This window comes from Wyeomyia smithii, chromosome 2 (assembly GCF_029784165.1).
Source record: "Wyeomyia smithii strain HCP4-BCI-WySm-NY-G18 chromosome 2, ASM2978416v1, whole genome shotgun sequence".
NCBI lineage: Eukaryota > Metazoa > Arthropoda > Insecta > Diptera > Culicidae > Wyeomyia > Wyeomyia smithii.
The window spans coordinates 186,155,468-186,177,752 of NC_073695.1; the positions used below are offsets into that span (position 1 = coordinate 186,155,468).

Sequence of the window (22,285 nt, forward strand, 5' to 3'; positions counted from 1 at the left end):
CCGGCGAGACAACGCCGTCTTATCGTTTTTCGCGTTTTCTTTTATCTCTCTCCAAACACGCAAAGTGGGTTCATTTCGTCGCTCTCTTATGTTACTGGCAGAGTTCATTCGAGCTGATCGTGCTCCACACGCTCAAGACAACTTCTCTGAGTGAAATCTTGAACTCTCGGAAATTCATCCATCAGTATAAATCCGACCACTGCAGCTGCACGTTTGTACTAGAATCAACTTGCCCATTTCTGACTGATCGTGAGCTTGCGAACCGTACTCCTGCTTCTAGTATAATCATTTGCTAAACTAGCAGTTGTGTTTACTTTCAAATTTTACGAGCACGTCGCGTTTGAAAACACATTTCAAAAGAAAATGCTAATAGCCAACAACATTGGGCGTGTTTTTCTGTTGCTTCTCTATTCCAGTCAGATTACTTTCTCTGTTACTTTCAACATTTCCCAGCATTTAGCTCTACTTCGCAACTTCGCGGTGATGTAAATATTTGATGAAATGCCAGCTGCTGTGGCTTAGGAAAACAGATTGTTTCGTATGGTTATCTTAGTTCCCATCGTTCGCGGTGCTTGTCGAAAACCAGGCATTCTATTTAGCATGCAAGCATACGGCATGGCCGTATAAATATGCTTGCCATCGTCGTCGGCCAGCCGCTCAATTAAACATATTTATTTATTGCATTACTGCGAAAGCTACTGTGCGAGGGAGTCGCCTTGTCGGTAATGCGAATGGAGTCGCCTTGTCGGTAATGCGAATGGAGAAATGGGTTATCTAGGACTAACAACGGCAGTGCGGTGGGAAAAGAAGTAGCAACTGCATGTACATGTACAACCATTGCACTGTGGCCCTGCTGCCCGATTGCAATATTATGTTATCTATGCTGTTCCATACGTTGGGAGAATTAAACTATTGTGTTCAACTTTTGCAATTTTATGCTGCAGTCATTCATCAGCTTTGGTGGTTGGTGGAAGAAAGTAGGAAAAAAACAATAATTCAACTTTATGTCGGTGTGACTGTGGTTCACAGCGGTTTGGCACTTCATTGGTATTATACAAAGCTGTTCTCACGATGTAATCGCATTTCTGGATGTGGGTTACGTACATCAGTAATTCCGGACCCTTGCAAATAACAGATTTACAAACTCTTTTTTTTTCTTTAAGCGAAATTCAACATACATTTTCTCATGTTTTCACTATTAAAGTCGGGATAATCATCGTGATTTTGAATTTCCGCCAGTTTTTATAAAAAGGAGCAATTGAACTTACAATTTATTCTTGATATTTATTATACCACTTGAATCCGATAGAATTTTTAATCATAAACAAAGTACCAGCAAATAGATTCAACGAAAAAAATGCTTTTGTAAAGCAATGCTGTAAGATTCTCACTATCCATGAGCCAACACAATGAATTACGCTGTAGAATTGATTCTTCTTATTTTGTGATGATCAGCGGCAACGAGATTTAAAATGTATAGGTACTACGGCAAAATTTGCTAGGTCTTATTCCAGGCCGTATTTGTGTTGCGTCTATTTGCAACCTCGTCTGTAGACTGCTTTAAAAGCTTTCAGTTATTCCCGAATCTATCAAAAAATAGTGGAGTAAATACTTCCGCGCAAGTGAGCGAGCGAAATTTTTATTCGTATGGTCTATGTGGTTCCAACATAATTAATGAACATATGTTAATTATTTGTAAACAGCACTAACGTATATTGTTGAGATCAGCCTTTAATGTCGTTTCTTATTATATTTTTGATTGATACGCTGCTTATGACGAAAACTAACAACAAGGTTTAAGCTAACAAAAAAATGCACGAAATCCATTTTACACAAAAACTCTACCAGCTGTTTCGTATCAAATCTACAGCCATAATAATAACTCTATGATTAGGGGCGGGGGAGCATTTATTTCATTCACACTTGGTTCAACTCCCGAAGTCGTGCACTCTAGAAACTGCACTATGTTCGCTCAACATCCAATCGATTCGGTCTCGTTCACTGCCAAGCGTCCGGCAACAGCGAAGCTAGAGCTATGTTTCATCAAAGAAGAGGTCGTCTATGTTCTTAACCTTTCGTATTTCCCCGTTCATTCTTGTCTGGTTTTCGTTCAGTTTCAACCCTGAAACTCTACACTACACTCTGTGGGGCTAGAATGAAGTGTTGCTGAAACATTACTCTACTAAGCACATCACAGCTGGTGGCAGCGCAGCGCAGCATGATGTAACATAATTCTGAAATCGTTCGCTATCGTAAATTCTATCGTGCCCTTATTTAACTAACGTTGGTTGATCTCTCGGTTAGTCGGTTAGTCGGTCCCTTTTCACATTCAATTCTAACTAAGCACGCCCCAACGATTTCCTGCTGAGATCTGTAAAAATCTAAAACATGTGAACGTAACATTCGGAAAGATACCTTTAAGTATCAACTTTACTCTTCCATAGCAAGTGAGACTGCCTGCGCGCCAGAGAATCAACGAAAAGATACTGGTTCACTACTCAAGCATGGTTTGATTCATGCATCACTTGAATTGTACTAAACAGGCTAACTGCAACTTGAATCATTGTTCAGAAAAGGTCTGAAAAAATTCAATTTAATTCGAAGTTTTGCAAAAGAAAGCAAAGTTCAACGACCGTAAGCGATGAGAAAAAATGTTAAACTAAATGGTAAACTATTCCAAGTACCTTTCATTTAAGCTACCGTCACTTTCTATGCGCATAATTTCTTCACACGCTGCCCAAATCCGGCCTGCAAAGCCACGATTCGCAATCGTATATGCAAACCTATTGGCGCAGCATCCGCGTGCTGGTGAGGAAGGCCTAATGGCTCAAGCGTGTTCCGGTCGAAGGGTGAGAGCTTCCAGGTCGATGCGATTCACCCGGCCAGATAATGATGCTCCTTATGCTGCTTTCCGAGAATGATCGAAACGCCTCCATGGTACCGATTTTCATATATGGTCATCAAAAGGCAGCTTCTTCGATATTTCATCTATAGCTACTTCCCACATTAAAACCAGTACGGCGCTCGCTGATGGTAAAGTAACCCAGGTCGGATTTGGAACGGCTTGTGTGTCATTTCCTATTGCAGCATGAGATGCCGCAAATCATAAAACGCTAGATTATTTATCTATATGAGTAAAAATAATTTATCTTCGATCAACCCACAGAGAGAAAAATTAGAATGCACGACAATCTATTACGGGTGCCAGCCAATAGAAAGGACGGGAAATAGTTTTTAGCTTGCAAATTGTGAAAGACGTTAATTGAGACCAGTTTGTTTGTAGACACACTTTCGCAGCGAAATGCGTGTGATCGCTCGGATCCGGATACGGTAGTTTATTATTACTGGCGCGTTTTGGGCGGTATCGGCCGCACAGATATATCAACGAACATAAACTAATCTAAAGTGAACATTGAAAAAATTGACCGGGTTTTACCGGTGGAAATGAATATTTTGATTGTAAAATGAAGCATGCTGTCAGGGTCAGCATTGAAACGTTTCAATTTATTACAATAACATTAGCGCGTTCTTAGGAAAAACTCCACATTTTTCCGATTTTAGTTAATCTTCGTACATACGATGGCTACTAAATTCTTCAAAATTATCTCATTAAAACTAATGCTTGGTATAGTGTATCAACGATCCGTGTTTTTGCAATTGGTTGAAAAAATTGTAGGGTTGGTGCTATGATCATACTAACACTGACAGTATCTCGTAGAATTGTATAATTCAAATTATAATTCAATATCCTTACATTCCTAAATGAAAAAAAATCAAAATAATCTATATTCCTTGAAAAGCAAAAACTTGGTTCTACATTCTGATTCGGAACTCGATCTTCCGTTTGATATACACAGACTTTGCAGCCAACTATTTAGTGTGCAGGACAATTGCTGAGCTAGCGCTACGATCCTACTGACACTAACAGCCTCTCCCGGGTCAAGACTCGAGCCTACGACAACTGGCTTGTTAGGCCATAATCTTACCTCGATTATCTTACCACCAGCTGTGAATGATCAATGTTACAATAAGGTATTCACATCTCTTATTGTAACCTTAATCACAATTCCAATCAAATAAGTAATCACAAAACTAATCGAAACTCAAACTAAATCCCTATTTCAGCCTAAATCTCAATACAAATCCCAATATCAATCCAAATTTGAATCCTGAATCATATCTCAATTGAAATTAGACAAGAAAAAAAATATTTAAATGCTGCAACTGCAGAATTCCTTAACCCATCGAAACATTGAACAAAGCTCAACAGTTATACTGGAAGTTTTGAACAGTGACGCTGTTAAATACCGTTAAAAAACAGATTAAGCTTTCATATGATACACAGTTTGTTTGGCACAAACTTGTACATGTAGTTGAGAAGTAATAAAGGTTTGATGGTATTTTTTCGAGGCAAAAATCGATTTCTCATCGTGAAGAGAGGGTTAAGTAAAAAACTACTGCTCATACTACTACTACTCAAAAAAAAACTCCTTAGAAACGAGGCTCAGTTGTCTTAATTCATGAATTTTGGACAGACGAAGGAGTCTCCCAGATTAAATTGTAAATATCTCTATAAAAAAAAAACTTAAAATATACTTGGATACTGTCCAAAATATATCATAGACAGATGAAAGACGTTTGCACATATTTTGGACATCTGTTATTTTTTCCGGGTGGATTTCTGGTGTCTAGACGTGCAAAATTTTGTCAATTTTTAAATAGTCAGAACTTTACGAAAAAAGAATCAATGTTGATGAAACGGGTTTTATCTTACTGGAAGATTGTTTTCAAATTAATAGGGAATTTGACGAGCCGAATAAAAGTACAGATAATTTTCTAGGAGTTATCCATTGACAACCATTTTCTATCGTCATTTTTTAGATCTGTTTATATAATATATAAAAAAAAGGTTTAAATGCATCAAACCTTTTCAAATTTTAGTTCAGGTGAATTTTCAAAAAAGTTGCCAGGTTGCTTGGTTTAATAGGGCACACACTTCCACAAGAATTCATTACATTCTGCTAGACTGCCCAAGGAAAATTGTACGTAACAAGAGAAAAAACTGCCAAAAACAACACCCATATTTAATTAATTCATATCTCGATGGTTCTTCGACAGATTTTCAACTTATGGATACTGGAATAAATTCTAGTTTTTTGGAAACATATTAGGTTTATATGTTGAGAAACAAGATGTCAGAAAAAGTTCTATGCGTTGCAAAAATACACATTTTGATACACACTCCTGGTATCCGGAACAATTCCGGTGCCCGTTGGTCTCGTCAAGTTCTAAAGTAATACTAGGAAACCAGGACAGTTTTCCAGTAAATAGAAACCGGTTTTACAAAATTGATTATTTAGAACTTCATTCTGGCTACTTAAAAATTGACAAAATTGCACTTTTTATGAAAAATGTCATGTATGCTATGAAAAAGTTGAATATTTGTCCAAGGTATGTTCGAGAGAATGATGTATTTTTCAATGATAAAAAAATGTCTAGAACATAATATGCCTCCAAAATCAGATCAGAAAAAGTTTTTGGAATTTTTTGATTTTCAGGAATTTTAAGAATGCCTGTTTATAAAACAACCTGTATGTGGTTGATTTTCAAAAGATAGTACCAATGTATCTTCAGCAAAGTTTTTCTACATAAAATTGTCTATAACTTTGCTGAAGACTTCATTTTGATTTGACAAGTAATAAAAAAATAAAAATTTTATCTCACTTTTCTCTAAATTAACCAATTTTATTTGCATCAAAAGTTTTCTCCTAATACACTATAGCATTTGAATGCTCAGGAAGGACGGCAGGCAATGTAAAGACCGGTTATGGAGCCAAATAGCCTGCACGCCGTGCCTAATGTTAACGGCCATCGGTGCGTGAAGTTTGCAACCTCCCGTGGTATAGTAATCCGAAGTACCTTCTTTCCCCGCAAAGATATCCACAAAATCACCTGGATACTACCCGAGCGGCAGACAGAGAATCAAATCGACCACGTTTTTTCGACGGTAGGTACTTCTCCGATATTCAACGTTCGCACCTACGAAAGTGCGGATATGAGATCGGACCACTACCTAGTAGCTGTATGCATGCGCTCAAAACTGGACGATGGAGTCGAACGCCCCGACCAAATATTGAGCAACTGTGGGACGCCAGGGTTGCACATGAATACGTGCATCAGTTAGAGGCAGCGCTACCCATGGAAGAGCAGCTTGGCGCAGCTACTGTTGAAGATGGCTAGAGAAGCATTCCACCCGCCATAGGTAGTATTGCTGTAGCGCTAATAGATACAAGGGCTCCGAATCATATAAGTGACTAGTTTGACGGCGAATGTTAATCGAAGAGAAGAACGCAGCACGGGCGAGAGTGCTGCTGCTGCAACACCGTACGAGAGCAAACGTGGAACGATATCGACGGGCACGGAACAGACAAAACTCAGTCCTCTGAAGCGCCACCAAGAGGACCGAGATTACGTAGCGATGGGAAAGCTGTACGTAACTCGGAGAAGCTGAATAGCTTCCGTACAGGCAACATGTCGCATGCCGATATGTGCAGGTGCTTGGACGGCAACCTCCTGACGGACGAGTATGAGGTGAACGAAAAGTGGCGAAGACGGTATGGCAATTGATCTTAGTGTACGGGCAGAAGACAACAGGATTCCAGCCACGGATCTCCTTGAGCACGAGATTGCATGGCTCAAAAAAATAAAGCTGTTGGAGTGGACCAACTTCTCAGCGAGCTGTTGGAATGCGGTGGAGTAACGCTGGCTAGAGCCATACACTGGGGCGTTGCCAAGATTTGGGAGAAAAAACGAGTACCGGAGGAGTGGATGGAAGGTATTGTGTGTCCCAGCTGCAAAAAAGGGACAAACTGGAGTGTTGCAATCATCGGGCAATCAATTTGCTGAACGCCGCCTACAAGGTACTTTTCCAAATACTCTACAACGTGCTCAAACATCATCTATTTATTGATTTCCGAAAAAACTAACGCGGTTGATCAATGCGACGATGTATCGTTGGATGGTGTAGTTCGAGTATGGGGGCCATTCTCGGGCCCCTTCAATACTCAAAAAGAGGTTTTAGGCGAGGTGAGGGTCTTTCGTACCTACTGTTTAATATTGCCTTGGAAGGTGTCAGTAGAAGAGCGGGGATTAACACGAGTGGCACGATATTCCAAGAGTCGGTTCAACTGTTTGGCTTCGCCGACATTGTGACTCGGATCTTTGTGTAGATATCAGATACGTTCATCGGATTAAAGGTCGAAGTCAAACGGATTGGACTGGTCATCAATGCACCGAAGACGAAGTACATGAAAGGAAGAGGTTCTCGAGGAGACATTGTTAACCTCCTACTTAGAGTTCAAGATAGTGATTTTGAAATCGAGGTGGTCGTGTACCTGGGCCCACTGGTAACTGCCGACAACGATACCAGCAGAAAAAAATCATCGACGCACTATGCAGCAAATCGTGGTCTCCGAAGGACGCTTCGGTCGAGTAGAATTCGCCGCCGCACCAAGTTGACCATCTAAAGGATACTGTTCGGTCCGGTAGTCCGTAGCCGTGGAGCCATGAGACATGGATTATGCTTGTGGAGAACCAACGCGCCCTTGCGGTTTTCGAGCGGAAGGTGTTGCACCCATCTTCGGTGGATTGCAGTTGGAGAACGAAACGAGGAGAAGGCAAATGAACCATGAACTTCAGAAGCTGCTTGAGGAGCAATCTATTGTCCACACCACTAAGATTGACATGTTGCGGTGGGCTGGGCATGTCATGAGAATGTCAGACGACAGCCCGGTAAAGATGTTTCTTGAAACCAATCCGTCAGAGACGAGACGGAGAGGTGAACAGCGGACAAGGTGGATCGATTAGGTAGAAGATGGTCTACGAACCCTACGCAGACTGCAGAGCGAATTGCAGACATGGATCGAGTGGAATGGGGACGACTCTTACGTACAGCAAAGGCCAAACCACAGCTTGGGACTGTTTGCCAGCCAATATGGCGGCATCCATAAATTACGTAACGCTCATAGGGGGAAGGGGGGGCATCCTTGAGCGTTACATAGGGGAGGGGGGGGGGTAAGATCAGCGTTACGTAACAAAAAATCTCTGGAGAGACTCTCTACAAACGAGCATATTTACTAAGCAAATTCTTCTACGGCGTCACGTTATTTTTATAGGGGGGTTGGTGTTGGCGTTACGTTTCGTTACATTAAAGGGGGAGGATCCAAAATTTGGGTATTTTTGTGTTACGTAATATATGGATGTCGCCTATGTTATTTTTTAATATTTTTTTGCATGCAAGTTAGAAACGTCGTAGCTTGCATGCTCATTTTCAATACAAATATTGATTTTTTTCTTCTCGGTCTTATTTATTTGCCTAACTTTGCCTAACTTTGATAACCTTGGCATAAAAACAATGACAGGCAAAAATAAGAGCAGCACAGTGCATTTTTTTTCAGCATGTTTAGACTGATTAGTTGCTGCAGTTAACTGTAAATAAACTTTTTCAGTGGTAATGATCCATTTTCGTGAGATCGAATAAACTATTCAGGAACAACTTTCAATTCAATTCTATTTTTTTATCCAAATGCATATATGTATCAAAATTCTGAAGATCTCATAAATCCATAATTTTGTTCCCTAGTTCCAATTATATTGATAAACAAGTTTCTAAATTACAGTGCTTGTTTCAATGCTGTTACCATTTCCACTCATGATATGTTTTCTATTATATTTGCAGGTAATACTAATCAAAACAACTCAAATAAAGACGACATTATCAACAACTACTGTAAGTACTAGAGTGAGAGTGATAGAATTGAATGGAAACCTTGTCTTTTTTGTTGATTTAATATGCAAGCATATATTGAAAACATATAAATATATCTCATGTGTTTATATATCTCACCTTGATTATTTTGAAGTGAGATTTTCTTATCATTTCTGGACATCATGGCGAAGTATTAGTCATGTGTCTATATAATATCTAGTCATGTGGCCAATATCATATTCATTAAAACTGTGGTTGTTTGATCCGTTTAGATCACCCCGAATGGAACCTCAAGTTTTCCGTCAATTGATATGATTTTATTGTATCTTTTTTTCCTTTTTGATACGTTTAATGGTTTTTCGTCTTCAAACAGTTTATTTAGAGTATCCGGTGAGTTTACTTAATCCAATTACTATTTATTATTTACTGATTTGGCATAACATTTTATTGAGTTTCATCTCAATTCGCAGGTGGAAATAAAACCGCTATTGAATCTTTTTCGAAAGTATTTAGCAGAAATGATTGAAAACCTTTAGCAAATAAAAAAATTTTCAAGCAGATTTTACGCGTTTTTTACTCGGATGTCTGAATGTATGCGGTTTTTTTACGCGCTACGTATTCCCAGCATAAAAAAGAACTTTAGTGTAGAATATAAACTTTACCCAAAAATAATAACTGTAATGCGAAAGCACTTGTTTGGAATAGTTTATTTTAAGTGGACACTAGAGATATAATTCAATATTTCCCACCATGTTAGTTATATAAAGAGCGGGCAATTCAAAGCAACCTGTTTGTGAGTAACACACATGTCAACGACAATGTGCTCGTATTTATACGAAAGTAGTACAAATACATTAAAATTGTTTTATTTTTAAAGTAATACAGAACCGGTATAGTCAAACCAATTCTATCGGTCTGATTCTCTTCCGCAAGTGAATGAACTTTGTCTTACCTCCGGAGAAATCATCTAGAAAGTAGATCACACTTGCTGCACTAGTCTACCAGTCCCGTTAGTGCTCTTTTGTTTGGTTAGAACCCACTTAGAAATAAACCCGAGTGCACGTCGCTAGTAGCACTCACGGTTACACGGAAACCCTGTGACAATTGTCGGATGTTGTCTCGCCTCTCTTCATACTCTGCGCCACCTCCGCTGACATAATTTATATTTGCTAACTGGAGAAATAACAAGCTGGTTACACAAGATGCTGAAAATGGGATTTTTATACTGTCATAAACTTTGGCAATAACTAACAACATAGCAGTGAGCTTGTCATTTTAGTTAGTGAACGGTCGAAATAAAAACATATTTATGCTCAACTTCAACAGCGAAAACACGTTTTTTCGAAATAAAGACCACATCATTCAGATAAAAACTGTCGTTATCGAAGCTTCCAGTAAAACTCTGCATCTGGAATTTGATCTTCACACGAGACACTCTGTCGCCAGTTACAGTAGGCAACTACCGATTCCGTTCCGATATGTGAGTGAAATTTTCTCAAGGCTGTCCACCCGGGTAAATTTACACCTGCTAACACACTACACCGACCAACAGCGAATAATTGAGCCAGAGCAGGTTGCCATGATTTTTTTTTTCTTACAGTATGTACCATGACCTCCATTGTAAGGCACAATTTATTATTTGCTTACTTTCAACACGATTCGGACTAATTCTGCGCTTGGTTATCTAGCGAAAATACGTCTACTCAAAGATAAACTATAAAGACAGAAGGGGGAAATAATACAATTGGCCTAGACTTAAAAGACTTGGAAGCGAAGACGAAGGTGTCTGTAAATGAAAACATTGATTTTATTTCACTCTCGCTTTTCCGATTCATGCAAAATGGACCTTCGAGCTCGTGCTTCGGAGAGCGCTGTTTCGTTGCTGTTTTGTTTTCCATATTTACACACCCGGGGGATAGCATTTTCCGCTTGACGGTAACTACTGGATTGGTCATTATTGTTTATTCAATGATATTGGTTTGATTTACCTCACATTTTATTAGTGTAATGTGCGTTTAAATCGAACTTGCCACATGTCCGCGAACTGTTCAAACGATCTTACTGTAATTTTCATGTCACAGTAAAGGAGATTCATTGTGAAACTAACCTTAAAAATTCTTTCAACGCATTTCCCTTCGAAGATGTGAATATTTACACAAGCCATGCAACATTATATACATTTTAAGATTTGTAAAGTCCAAATACGAATTTTTGCTAGTTATTGTTGCTAGTTATAGAGACATATTTGCGTTTCGATGATGTCTCCTCGAAGCTCAAATTGAGAACGCTCTGTCGTTAGCGAACAACATGTAGCCGGAAGCAGATAGCAGCATTAAACATTTAGAAACAGGGATAGAACGAAAAATAAATTGCAAAAGCAACGATCTTAGTCATGGTCTGGCAGTATGTAACGTGTGCGTTCATATCACTTCAATTTTGCATATGTAAACGAACCGCCAACATTTATCAACAGAAATTTATCAACTGAAAACTACACGTGCAGCTGCTTTCCTGTTTTAAATATTCATGAATTTTAATCACTCTAGGTCAACAAGCTAGTCTGCGTTTGTTTTTTACTTGTACAGCAACAGAATGGCCACATGGTCAACATACACGAGACATGCTAGGAAGCATGAGCCAACGCACTTCGTGTGAAATTTGAGTTCGTAGAACTGACCCATTTGTACTTCGTAGGCAGGCGATAATGGGCGGATCTTTTCAACAGTTTGCATTATGTATCGCTAATATGAACTAGCAAAAAACCAACTGTTTCGAAACCTAGAAACAGTTGCTCTTGATCCAGCATTACGAGGGGTGAGGCTGACTTAATTTTTTTTCGAGCTAGATTATATAACTTGACAAGGTACTGCGGGAACTTTAGCAAACAACAATGGCAATAAATAATAGCTATCTGTCCGATTAACGTCATTTGAAAACAGTTCAAACAGTTGGAAGTCGATTTAATCCGACACGCACCCGGCAGCAAAGGTTGTCGGCGCCTTCCTTGTTTACAAGACAGCTTTTGTGCAGCATAAAAATGGAGAACAGCCACCGTTAAGGACCCATTTGAAACATCAATCTTGGACTACCTGAATTTTAAAGAGTAGTTAAGCAAAACCCATGAATGTTCCAGTTTCGAAGGGGATAAAATAAAACCATTCAGCTCACCTCGTCCCAGAGGTGTGAACAAGCAACTGCAGCACGTCACTTGAAGCATGGTGGTAGATACTGAAAGTTGGTTTGCTTCACTGGGTACTTAATATCTGCATGTTGTTATTCTATTTCTAATTTAACTAGACTGTATGGCTCAAAACCATTCGTGATTTGATGATTCCACTTGAGTTCTCTTTCATCGTTTCGCAGGCATGCGGTATTCAAATGCAAAGTGAGTGTTGTTGCTATAACAGTAAATAATGCCGTTCATTAGGAACCTAAACGGCTTAAAGTTTCAGTTTAAAGTTTCGTGTTTTCTTTTGTTGGTTTTGATGTTGGAGAACTGATCTATTAGAGATTATGTATAATCCAGTTAAATCTAATGACAAAACAAATAATTCAGATTATTAAACTGGTGACATAAAACACATATTTTCAAATTGCCGTGGAAAGTTACAAATTGGACCGGATTTTATCTCGTTGGAGGCTAGCTATCCAACGACCATTTCAGTCAATTTAAAAATTCATACAACACTGAGATTTAATCGGACGGTGTTTCATTTGCATGTTTCCTGCAATTTAACGACACAACGGCACTAACGGCAATCGTACGCGAGGCACCAGAATATAGTGAAGCGATTAACGGTGGCACCCCAGTCACGACTGATCGTGAAGCACTGTTCTCGCGTCCATAACATGATCAGTCCTTTCGTTTATTTTTCGTTTGCTGAGAAATGATATGAAGCCAGTTGAAAAGTTTGAAACATTCGAACGAACACCGTTAAATTTATACATAAAAAATCTCGGAATTTATGACAAGCCACAGGTTTTTGTTTTTTTCACAAAAATTTATTTGACATCACGCAAAACACAAGTTTTCTAATCTCGACGTCAATCTTAAGAGATCATTATGCATCTCCTAAATAAAAAATAGAAACATAGTACTGTGTAAATTCTAACTAAGGGAATCGCTCCTATATTCATCCCATCGTTCTTATTTGTCCAATTTAACGTCAAATTTTATTATTTTTTCCAAAGTAGAACTTCCAATCACTCGGCTAAATCAAAAAGTAAAATAAAATTATTTTTACTACAAAAAATAGTACATTTTGACGGTAAATTGGATAAATCAGAGCGATGGGATAAACATAGGTGTTTAAAGAAATGTAGGACATAACCCTACATGATGGCTGCAATATACCTGACAAAATAGCATTTTCAAGCGTGTCACATAGACCATACAAATTGCAGCTGTGTAGAATGCCGACCCTAAAAAACGTATAATTAGAAGTCAAAAGCGATCTTAACACAGTGCAACAATTTGCCTTGATTTCCATGAATGATTTTTTGATGTATTTTGATTCAAAACTAAATTTTCCCTAGTTTGGACATATACCAACTAAAGGGTCAACAATGACGCCATTTTGAATTTTTGAGAAATCGAATTTTTTTTTATTTTTTCGACGCTTTTAAAAAAAAAAAACAAATATGAGAATTCTAAGAGTTTGTCCACATGTTATTCACAATCAGCTTGTGTTTCCAAAATCGTTTCGGGCCAAAGAAGAATGGTTGGAAAGAAAATGCTATTCGACTAGTTGCAACTAGAAGAAACCCGACGTTCCACCCGAAATCCTCACACAACACTTCACATTCTCCATTATAGCCTTAATCAGTCTTGTTTGCTTCCCTGGAAAGCCATTTTCGTTAAGAATTTTCCATAGATCTTTTCGATTTATTGTGTCGTATGCGGTCTCAAAATCGACGAGAAGGTTGTGTTTAGGGACTCTACATTCGCGGCATTTTTGGAGGATTTGCCACAGTGTAATAATTTGGTCAGTCGTAGACTGTCCTTCTATGAAGCCGGTCTGGTACCTTACCTTACCAATCAAACGAGAGTCGTGGGGGCTCGTGCTGTATCAAGAAGTCCGCAGCACCCTACGTTCGAAAACTCCAAGGGCGTTAAGTTTCTCCGCCAGAAGCGTTGTTGTCTCGATTCCGTGAAGGACTATCGGTCTCAACAGGGTTTTGAACAGCGTCAACTTCGTTCGTCGTCGTACTCGAGTCGATGGAAGTGAAAAGTAGGCACGAGTTCCAGCCAGGATGCGTCTCTGGATCTCTTCTCTGGTGTTATTGTCGGCGGTCACCAGTCACCCCAAATACACGAACTCATCGACCACCTCAAGCTCATCGTCGTCTACAGAGACTTGAGTTAGGAGGCTGATGTTGTTCTCTCGCTTGCTTGTACTTCCCGACGCATTTATTTGCAGTCCGATTCGTCCGGCTTCGGCTTTCAGTCGTGCGTAAGTTTCCTCCACCGTCGCAAAGTTACGTGTTATGATGTCAAAGTCATCCGCGAAGCTCAGCAACTGAACAGACCTTTTGAAAATCGTGTGTCGATGCCCGCCCTTCGGAGCACATTCTCAAGGGCGATGTTGAACAGGAAAATTCGCGATTCAAAGGGGCTCGAAAGTATCCGCGTAACACGCACGTAGCACATCACTTGCGCCGGAAATCCGTTGTCGTGCATGATCTGCCATAGATGTTCTCGATCGACTGTATCATAGGCCGCCGTGAAGTCGATGAAGATGTGATATGTGGGCACGTTGTACTCGCGACGGATCGAGAAGATCTGGTCCGTGGCTGCCATGAAGCCCGCTTGGTACAGGCCCACGAACCTCCTGATTAAAGGTGATAGGCGACGTAACAGGATCTGTGAGAGTATTTTGTAGGAGGCATTGATTGGCGGTAGTTGCGGCACTTAAGCTTGTCGCCCTTTTTATAGATGGGGCAGACAACTCCCTCCATCTACTCGTCTGGCAGTTTCTCCTCCTTCCAAATCCTGGAATTGACCCATTAAAGCGCTCTAGCCAGCGCCTCTCTCCCATGTTTAAATAGTTCACTCGTCAGTCCGTCTTTGCCTGCGGCTTTATTGTTCATCAGCTACCCGATCTCACAAAGAACTTCATGAACATCGTGGGCTGGTACTCGGTCATTTGCTGCTGGTGCTCCTAAGTCAGTTTCTGCTTTGCTTCTGTTAACTGTATCTCCGTTCAGGTGTTCATCAAAGTACTCCTTCCACCTGTCGACCACCTCGCTAACATCCGTGAAAAGGCTCCCATTCGCGTCGTTGCACATATCGGTTTGCGGCACATAGCCTCTGCGAGTCTGATTCACCTTCTCATGGAACTTCCGCGTACCACTGCCACGGTACAGCTGCTCCAGCTCCTCATTTTCACGATCCTCTTGCTGGCGCTTCTTTCGTCTGAGAATCGTGGTCATGTCGTTTCGTGCCTGCTTATAGTTGGCCTTGTTTTCTCTTGTTAACTTGCCCAGGTTTATCGTCCAGGTTCGGTTCTTCGGTTCGGTCCCGAAGCTGCTTGCTATTAAGCCGCGGAGTTCGGCGGTGTCGCGTGTAGTATACAGTCGACAGTTTTGAACGCAAAGTTACTGCAACTAAATAGTGGTCCGAGCCAATATTCGCGCCGCGATTGGAGCGTACGTTTGTAATGTCTGAGAAGAACCGGACGTCGATGGTTAATTTGGCTTGCTTTACGTTGGTCAGGTGATCTCCAGGTAGTTTTGTGGATGAATAAATAAATAAATAAATAAGACGTATTTTTGGGGAAAGAAGGCATTTCGAACTGCCAGTCCTCGGGAAGCTGCGAAGTTGACGTTGTCGTTTGTCACGGTGCGCAGGCTGTGCGTGCCGATCACCGGCTTGTATATGTCTTCCATAGCGATCTGAGCGTTCATGTTTCCGATGACGGTCATGATGTCTCTATGCGAGCAGCTATCGAAGAGTTTCTCTAGCTGTGCGTAGAACGCTTCTTTCTCTACATCAGGTCCTCCTTCGTGAGGGCAGTGTATATTAAGAATAGTGGAGTTGTAGAACCGGCCTTCTATTTTCAACAATCACAACCTGTCGCAGATCGCCTGCCACTTGATCACACGACTCTGCATCCTGCCCGCCACTATAAAACCAGTACCCAGCTCATTGGTTGTGCCGCCGCTCTTGTAGTACTGTGCCCTGTGGCCACAAATCCTCCCTACCTTCTCTCCTTTGCGCAAAGCTCCTGGAGTGTAACGATGTCGAAGTGCCGGAGTTCTAGCTGATCCAGCAGAATCCGGTTGCCACCCGAAGTGTTCAGTGCTCTACAGTTCCATGTACCGAGCTTCCAATCGTCGTCCTTATTTCGTCGCCTAGGTCGTTGCCGATTGTTCTGGTCCGTATTAAATTCTAGATTGTTCGTAGTATTTTAATTTCGACATGGTGCCTTACTAGGGCTGCGGATGCCTAGTCTCGCGACGGGGCTGCCGTCTTGGGTGTAGCTAGTGAGACACCGCATTTTGTAATCTAGCCGTCCGCTCCGATTCAGACGCTGTTCGAGCCGCCCCTAACATTAAGAACAGACGCTCAGGCAAGCTGCCTTCCAAAGAGCTCGTATCTCAGTCGGTACCACGTGGAGGTAGGGATTCTGCATACTGCTGGTACGCGCTGCAGGCTGATGATGACACGCGTTGGGATATGACCGGGGAAAACACTGGACATCCATCGCTCGATAGTTCTTGTCATCTAGTTTGTCGCCCTGGGACAGATAACCCACTCCGGTAGCTGTTCTGGCTCCAAGATCTCGACGATCAGCCTATGCAGCGAGCTGGTGAATTTCTAGGGGCTCATTTTTATAAGTTTCGCTCTGATGGCATCTTTTCCGGCCGATTTGTTGTTCCTGAGCTGCCGGTTCGCATCCTTAACCTCGCTTATTGTTGGGGGTGGCATATCTTCATCGTTCGTTGCACTGACCGCGTCTCCTCCGCTCCTGTTGTGGTTTTTTGCTTGCACGACATTCAGGTGTTCATCGTAGTGCTGCTTCCACTTTTCGATCCGTCAAAAGCCTCCGCGGAATGCGTTGAGTTTTTGGTAAAATTAAAAACGTTGTCGATTCGTGGCTTTGTTCTATTTTGTGATCTCCAGATGAATCTATGGTGGAGACTATGCTGTAAGAAGGTGCTACGTATGGCTGTGTTCTTGGCTACGTATGGCTGTGTTCTTGGAGGCAAAATCGATTAGTCTGACGCCATTTTTATTCGTCAGTTGGTGTGAACCGAATCGTCCAACCACCGGTCTATACTCCTCCTCCTGGCCAACCTGAGCGTTGTAGTCCCTGATGATGATCTTGACCTCATATTTTGTGCAGCGGTCGTATTCACTATCCAACCGCGCGAAATTCGTTTTTGTCATCATCGGTTCTTCTGAGGTGGGACTCGTTAACAACACTAATGTTGAAGAAACGGTCTTTAATCCACAACCTGCACATTTTAGAACTAATGGGGCACCACCCGATCACCCGCTTCTGCATCTCGCCCATCACTATAAAAGCTGTACCCAACTCATGTGTGCTTCCACAAATCTAGTACGCACCGTTGAACTTGTGGGTCTTCAATTCCTCGGAAAGCACGCGAGCAGGAAGTTGAGAGATCGGCAGTTCCATGTTCCAAGTACCCAATCGTTAGTCCGTTTTCGTTGCCTAGGTCCTAGCCGATTGTTTTTATATGGTACGGGCTTGCAAGGCCAGCGACCAACTATGTCGCAGGAGGACCATCGTAGTGCCATTGTTAAAAGTCCCAGGTACTAGCAGTACTTGGGATGGGCACTAGGTTATTTAGAACGCTTCTGTTGATGCTGGTCTCAAGGAACTCTCTTCTGAGGAAGGAGGACCCGCCTCCTGTTAGCATGCGTTACCTGATCTTTTGAAAAAAAAAATTTTTTTTTCCTAAAATCGTAACCTTTTTAGTGAAGATAACATGTTTCAAAAGAATAGATTGTAAAAAAAAAGAGATTTTTAAAAAAGGTACTTTTTGAGATATGCATTTAATATTTTTTGACAATTTGTGAAATTTGGCAGAAAAAAAACACTATTCCAATCTAACAAACCGTTTTTGATATAGAATATTTTATTTATTAGTCACATTTTGGAATAGGTACTTTTGAAACAGCAGTTGTGAGTCAACATGAACAATTGATATCATAAAATGGACCCTTCATCAAGAAGGAACAATTGTAAAAAAAATCAGCGAATTGGGAAATGACATGTTAAAAAAAAATATTTTCATTTATTTTCTATGGAATGCCTCTTATACGACTTACTTGATTTTCTCCGCGAAAGGAGGAACACGTTATTCCAATCCATCCTTAGGTTGATATCATCTTATGATTTTGAAAGGGATTAAAATAAACAGTCTAAAACTTGCTCCAAACCTAAAAAGTGGTTGTAAAAAGGTAATTTGATAAATTTTTTGCGTTTAGTATCTGCCTATTCAATGATTCGTTCTTTCGAGCGACACTAGAACGAAAATTGCACAGTACTGTTAATGGGATCGATCCAGGGAAACCAAGACACGAACCATACAGTAGAGTGTATGTAGAGTGACTGTCAATATTTTTTTCTCAATTCGTTACTTGTTCATATTGGCAATCGATTTGAACTTTCCATACCGACTGACTTCATTGAACCAGTTTCGTTTTTTCTTCTTCTCTTTCTATAGCGTATGCATATCGACAGACTGTACGCTATTGTACATTCGGCATAGTAAATTGAGTTGCAGCATAGAATGCAAAACATGCCTGCTATCGCTCTATACTGGCTGCACAAATCTCAATTATGGATATAGCTTCATAAGACACATCTTTGCTTGTGCATTGTTCTCGTGCGATGCTGATTTGCGTCTTATAGAGGAAAAAAGAAATAAAAGTGAAGACCTCTCACGAGAATAATTTTCAAATGACTTTATTCCTCATACCACTTCAAATGGTTGTAAGTTTGAGTCATGTCATCTATCCAACTTGTGTTTTAACTAATCGATCATAATTATAAAAATAATTCCAACTTGTGAATAAATCAAGAAAAAAAACTCGCTAATCTTGTCCTCATTATGACCCTGTCAGAACTTTAATCCCGGAAGGTTGTAGTTCGTATGTCTATTCTCAAGATTAAGGAACAATATTTCAACGCCATATTTAGTTGTTCCTACTCTACGCTTGCAATCCGGGCTAAACAAAAACATTCCTGAAAAGGAGCGAGTGACGTTAATTGATCATATTCTGCAACTAACAAAAACTTTGCAAACGATTATGCTGGACACCTTTTAAGGTAAGCTGCAACCCCCCCCCAAACGCTCGACGATGTTCAGCATCCATGAGAGGCTGCGTGCGTATGTGCCTGTGTGGATATGAAAACACTTTCCGCGCACTCCATGTATTCCACTAGCGATCATAACACTCACTTAGTCATTGAACAGATTGGATGACATAATCGCTAGATTAACACCAATTACCGTTTCCGCATCTTGCATTGCGGTTTGTTATGGTGTGACATTTTGTTACAATTTGCGCAATGTGTCGCGTGCTCAGATTTATATTACTTAACCACTTAAATTTGCTCGGTCGTGAATCTATTTGAAAAATGCAACGGGACAGTGCAAATGCATTCCAGTTTCAAACCTGCTAACGCACAGACGGACGAGTTGCGTTTCAAAATGGCTGTCCTCATATCTACGTTATGGTGAGTGCAATATATTTTCGCGGAAATCAGATTTTTTTTGCTACTACCATTCTTAAATTACAGGATTATCGGATTTATCACTGGTATGGTACAAGCAATGCAGTTAAACTGCACCACTAATCGATTGGACGTTTGTGAAATTCACAACATCGTTCTCACCGAGTATACTGATGTGTCTCAATGGGAGTTTCCGGATCATCAAACTTTGCAGTTAGGTGGTTACCCAATGTCGGATGACACCACGCTTGTAACTGCCATAACAAAGGACGTTGCAGAAAAGTTGGTCAATGCGCAGACAATTCAAATGCAAAACGTGTCGCTGATGTCATTCTATCTGTGGGAGCATCTAATAGGTTTAGACGCTTCATACAACTATCTCTCTGAGCTGATTGTAGAACCGGAATCTGTGTATAACCTAAAATCGTTGAACCTAAAGCACAACCGTCTGCAAAGCATTGATTTTATCAAAGGCCTGTATAAGCTCCGCGACCTTGATCTCAGTAATAACTACCTGGAGAAAATCGATCTCTCCAACTTTGACTCAGCGAAAGATCTGGTTACGTTGAAACTGTCTCACAATCGGATTCGGACCATCACCACCGTTGGCGATTTGCTTCATCTTCCTCGCCTCACCGTTTTAATGTTGAACAACAATCAATTAGCTATTCTAGACGCTAGTCAGTGGCAGTTTAATGTGCTGCAAGATTTGTTTCTATCCAACAATCGATTGTCCTACATTAGCATGTGCGAAGTGCAGAGTTCTTTTCCGCGGCTTCAGACGCTCTACTTGGACGGTAACAACTGGGAGTGCTCGAACCTTAACAATACCGTTACCCAGTTACACCAGTTCAACATCAAGGTAATCAACTACAGCGATCACAATTGTACGACAGCCGTGGAAAACATTTGCTGCTTCTAATCTCCAAACATCTTCGGAGGTCACCGTCGGTTGTTATTTTCGGTAAACCGGTCCTTGAACTGCCCTATTCGTTGCTACGTTATCAACCTGCCGCTGTCGGCAAACAAGACAATTATTAAACTGATAAGCATCAATTCAATCGTTTTTCAACAACTATTTTGGTCGATCGTTAATATCACTTCCTTGGTGTTGATTTGATTGTTTGTCTGTTAATTTTTATCGCCACGATCGGTTATATTCAACTGCAAATAAAGCTTTTAACATAATAACTGCAAAAATAATCAAAACTGTTGTTTATGTAATGCATTTTCAACCCGGCTTAAATAGGGTGAGAAACTGTCATACCCACCTCATAGCTGGTATACTACAAGCTGGGTGTGAGAGACATCTAAATTTTACGATCATCGAGTAATTGGCATTTCTACTCATTTTAAATAATTTGAGTTTTGAAACATGTCGGGTATAACGTACCTCTCGCTTGCGCCGGGTTGAAATGTAACATAAATTTGACTTCACTCTTATAAGTCGTACCACGCAAAAGTCATGAATTTCTTGCTCATAGTTGACTACACCATCGAAATTTTAAAAAAATGTGTTGAATGTATATAAAAAAAAACACAAACTGTACAATATTAATAAAACATAAAATTGTGTTGAATTCAACGAGAAATTACTCTATAAAAAAAATTATTCTTGAATATTATAGAGCCACTCTATTACTACGGCACACAATATTGGCTTTTGCAAATCTTTGATAATTGTGCATCTTTCTTTGTTTGTTTCGCTAATAGCGACATGCAATTACCATTAACCGTCAAAACGAGGTCTCCCAGACAAAGAGAATACGAATCCTGATTATCATTGTCGTTTGTGTCAATAATGCAAGTGCTATGTTTATGATCATCCATTAATTGCTGTCAGTTGGTAATAAATTGTTTATCGTTTTTTTCAGGTAATGAATGCATTTTTATTTTGAAGGTAAGGTAAAACTGGATCGTGCGTCTGCTGTTAACGAGGTCGAATAGCCTCAGACAACAAAACAACACTTCGAATGTTACGAATCTGCTTATCGTCTATTATTGTCTTAGACCGAGAATACAATTTGTTCAGTGCAAGCATACAGTCAATATAAGTACTTTTTTAGCATTCAATTATACATTTTAGTCGAAAACGTAAGCATATTTGCGTTGGTGCACGTTAACCTATGGCCTCTTTTCTCGAAGACTAGTTGTATTGTACCCAGCTTCTGTTCTATAATACACATAGTGAAATGATAATATTTTAGAAATATTTTTGTCTTACCATGATCAGAGACTAAGTGCGCGTTATTTTTTTCAGTAGTATTGTAGAGCAATTTTAAAAGTCCCAATTTCAATTTTTTATGTCACTTTTTATTTGATTGAAACTGTGCATTATGGGCTGAAAGTGTCATTTTGTGTTATTGTTTTTTTTTTTTTGATAATCATTTGACTAATTTAAAAACCGGCAAACTTCGTCCAGCGATTTTTTTTCTTTATTTGACTGATTTCAAACATTCTAAGTTAATTTCAAAAACATTGATTTTGTAAATTACCTCGATTCTGGAAATACCCATATTGGATTGTATTCGGTCATTTTCAGCTGATTTCCAGAAACAGGAAGACGTCCACTTGAATTTCTGGAAAGTAGAGTCAATAACTGGCCTCTAAGCATCAACCTGATACTGGAAATACCCAATATTAGGCACGCAAAACGGTCCTTTAGGTAACAAATCTGTTACATAAAAAGCAATAAAGTTCATTTCCAGTCAAATAACAACACATCCTGTCATATATTTGGCAGATGTTACACATTTCATGTAAACATATTTCCATTTCATGTAAACACTAGGGAACGAAACAGTGGTGT

General features: G+C 40.1%; 2 protein-coding genes across 3 annotated transcripts in view; both read left to right on the top strand.

Moving 5' to 3' along the window:
• Positions 1-22,285, top strand: part of LOC129726199 (uncharacterized) — a 239,184-nt gene that overhangs the window by 104,721 nt on the left and 112,178 nt on the right. The window lies entirely within an intron of this gene.
• LOC129726200 (oligodendrocyte-myelin glycoprotein-like) lies at positions 19,369-20,542 on the top strand. The gene is made up of 2 exons (XM_055682935.1): positions 19,369-19,479; positions 19,543-20,542. The coding sequence occupies exons 1-2, from the start codon at positions 19,400-19,402 to the stop codon at positions 20,396-20,398; spliced, it is 936 nt and encodes a 311-aa protein (XP_055538910.1). The 5' UTR covers positions 19,369-19,399; the 3' UTR covers positions 20,399-20,542.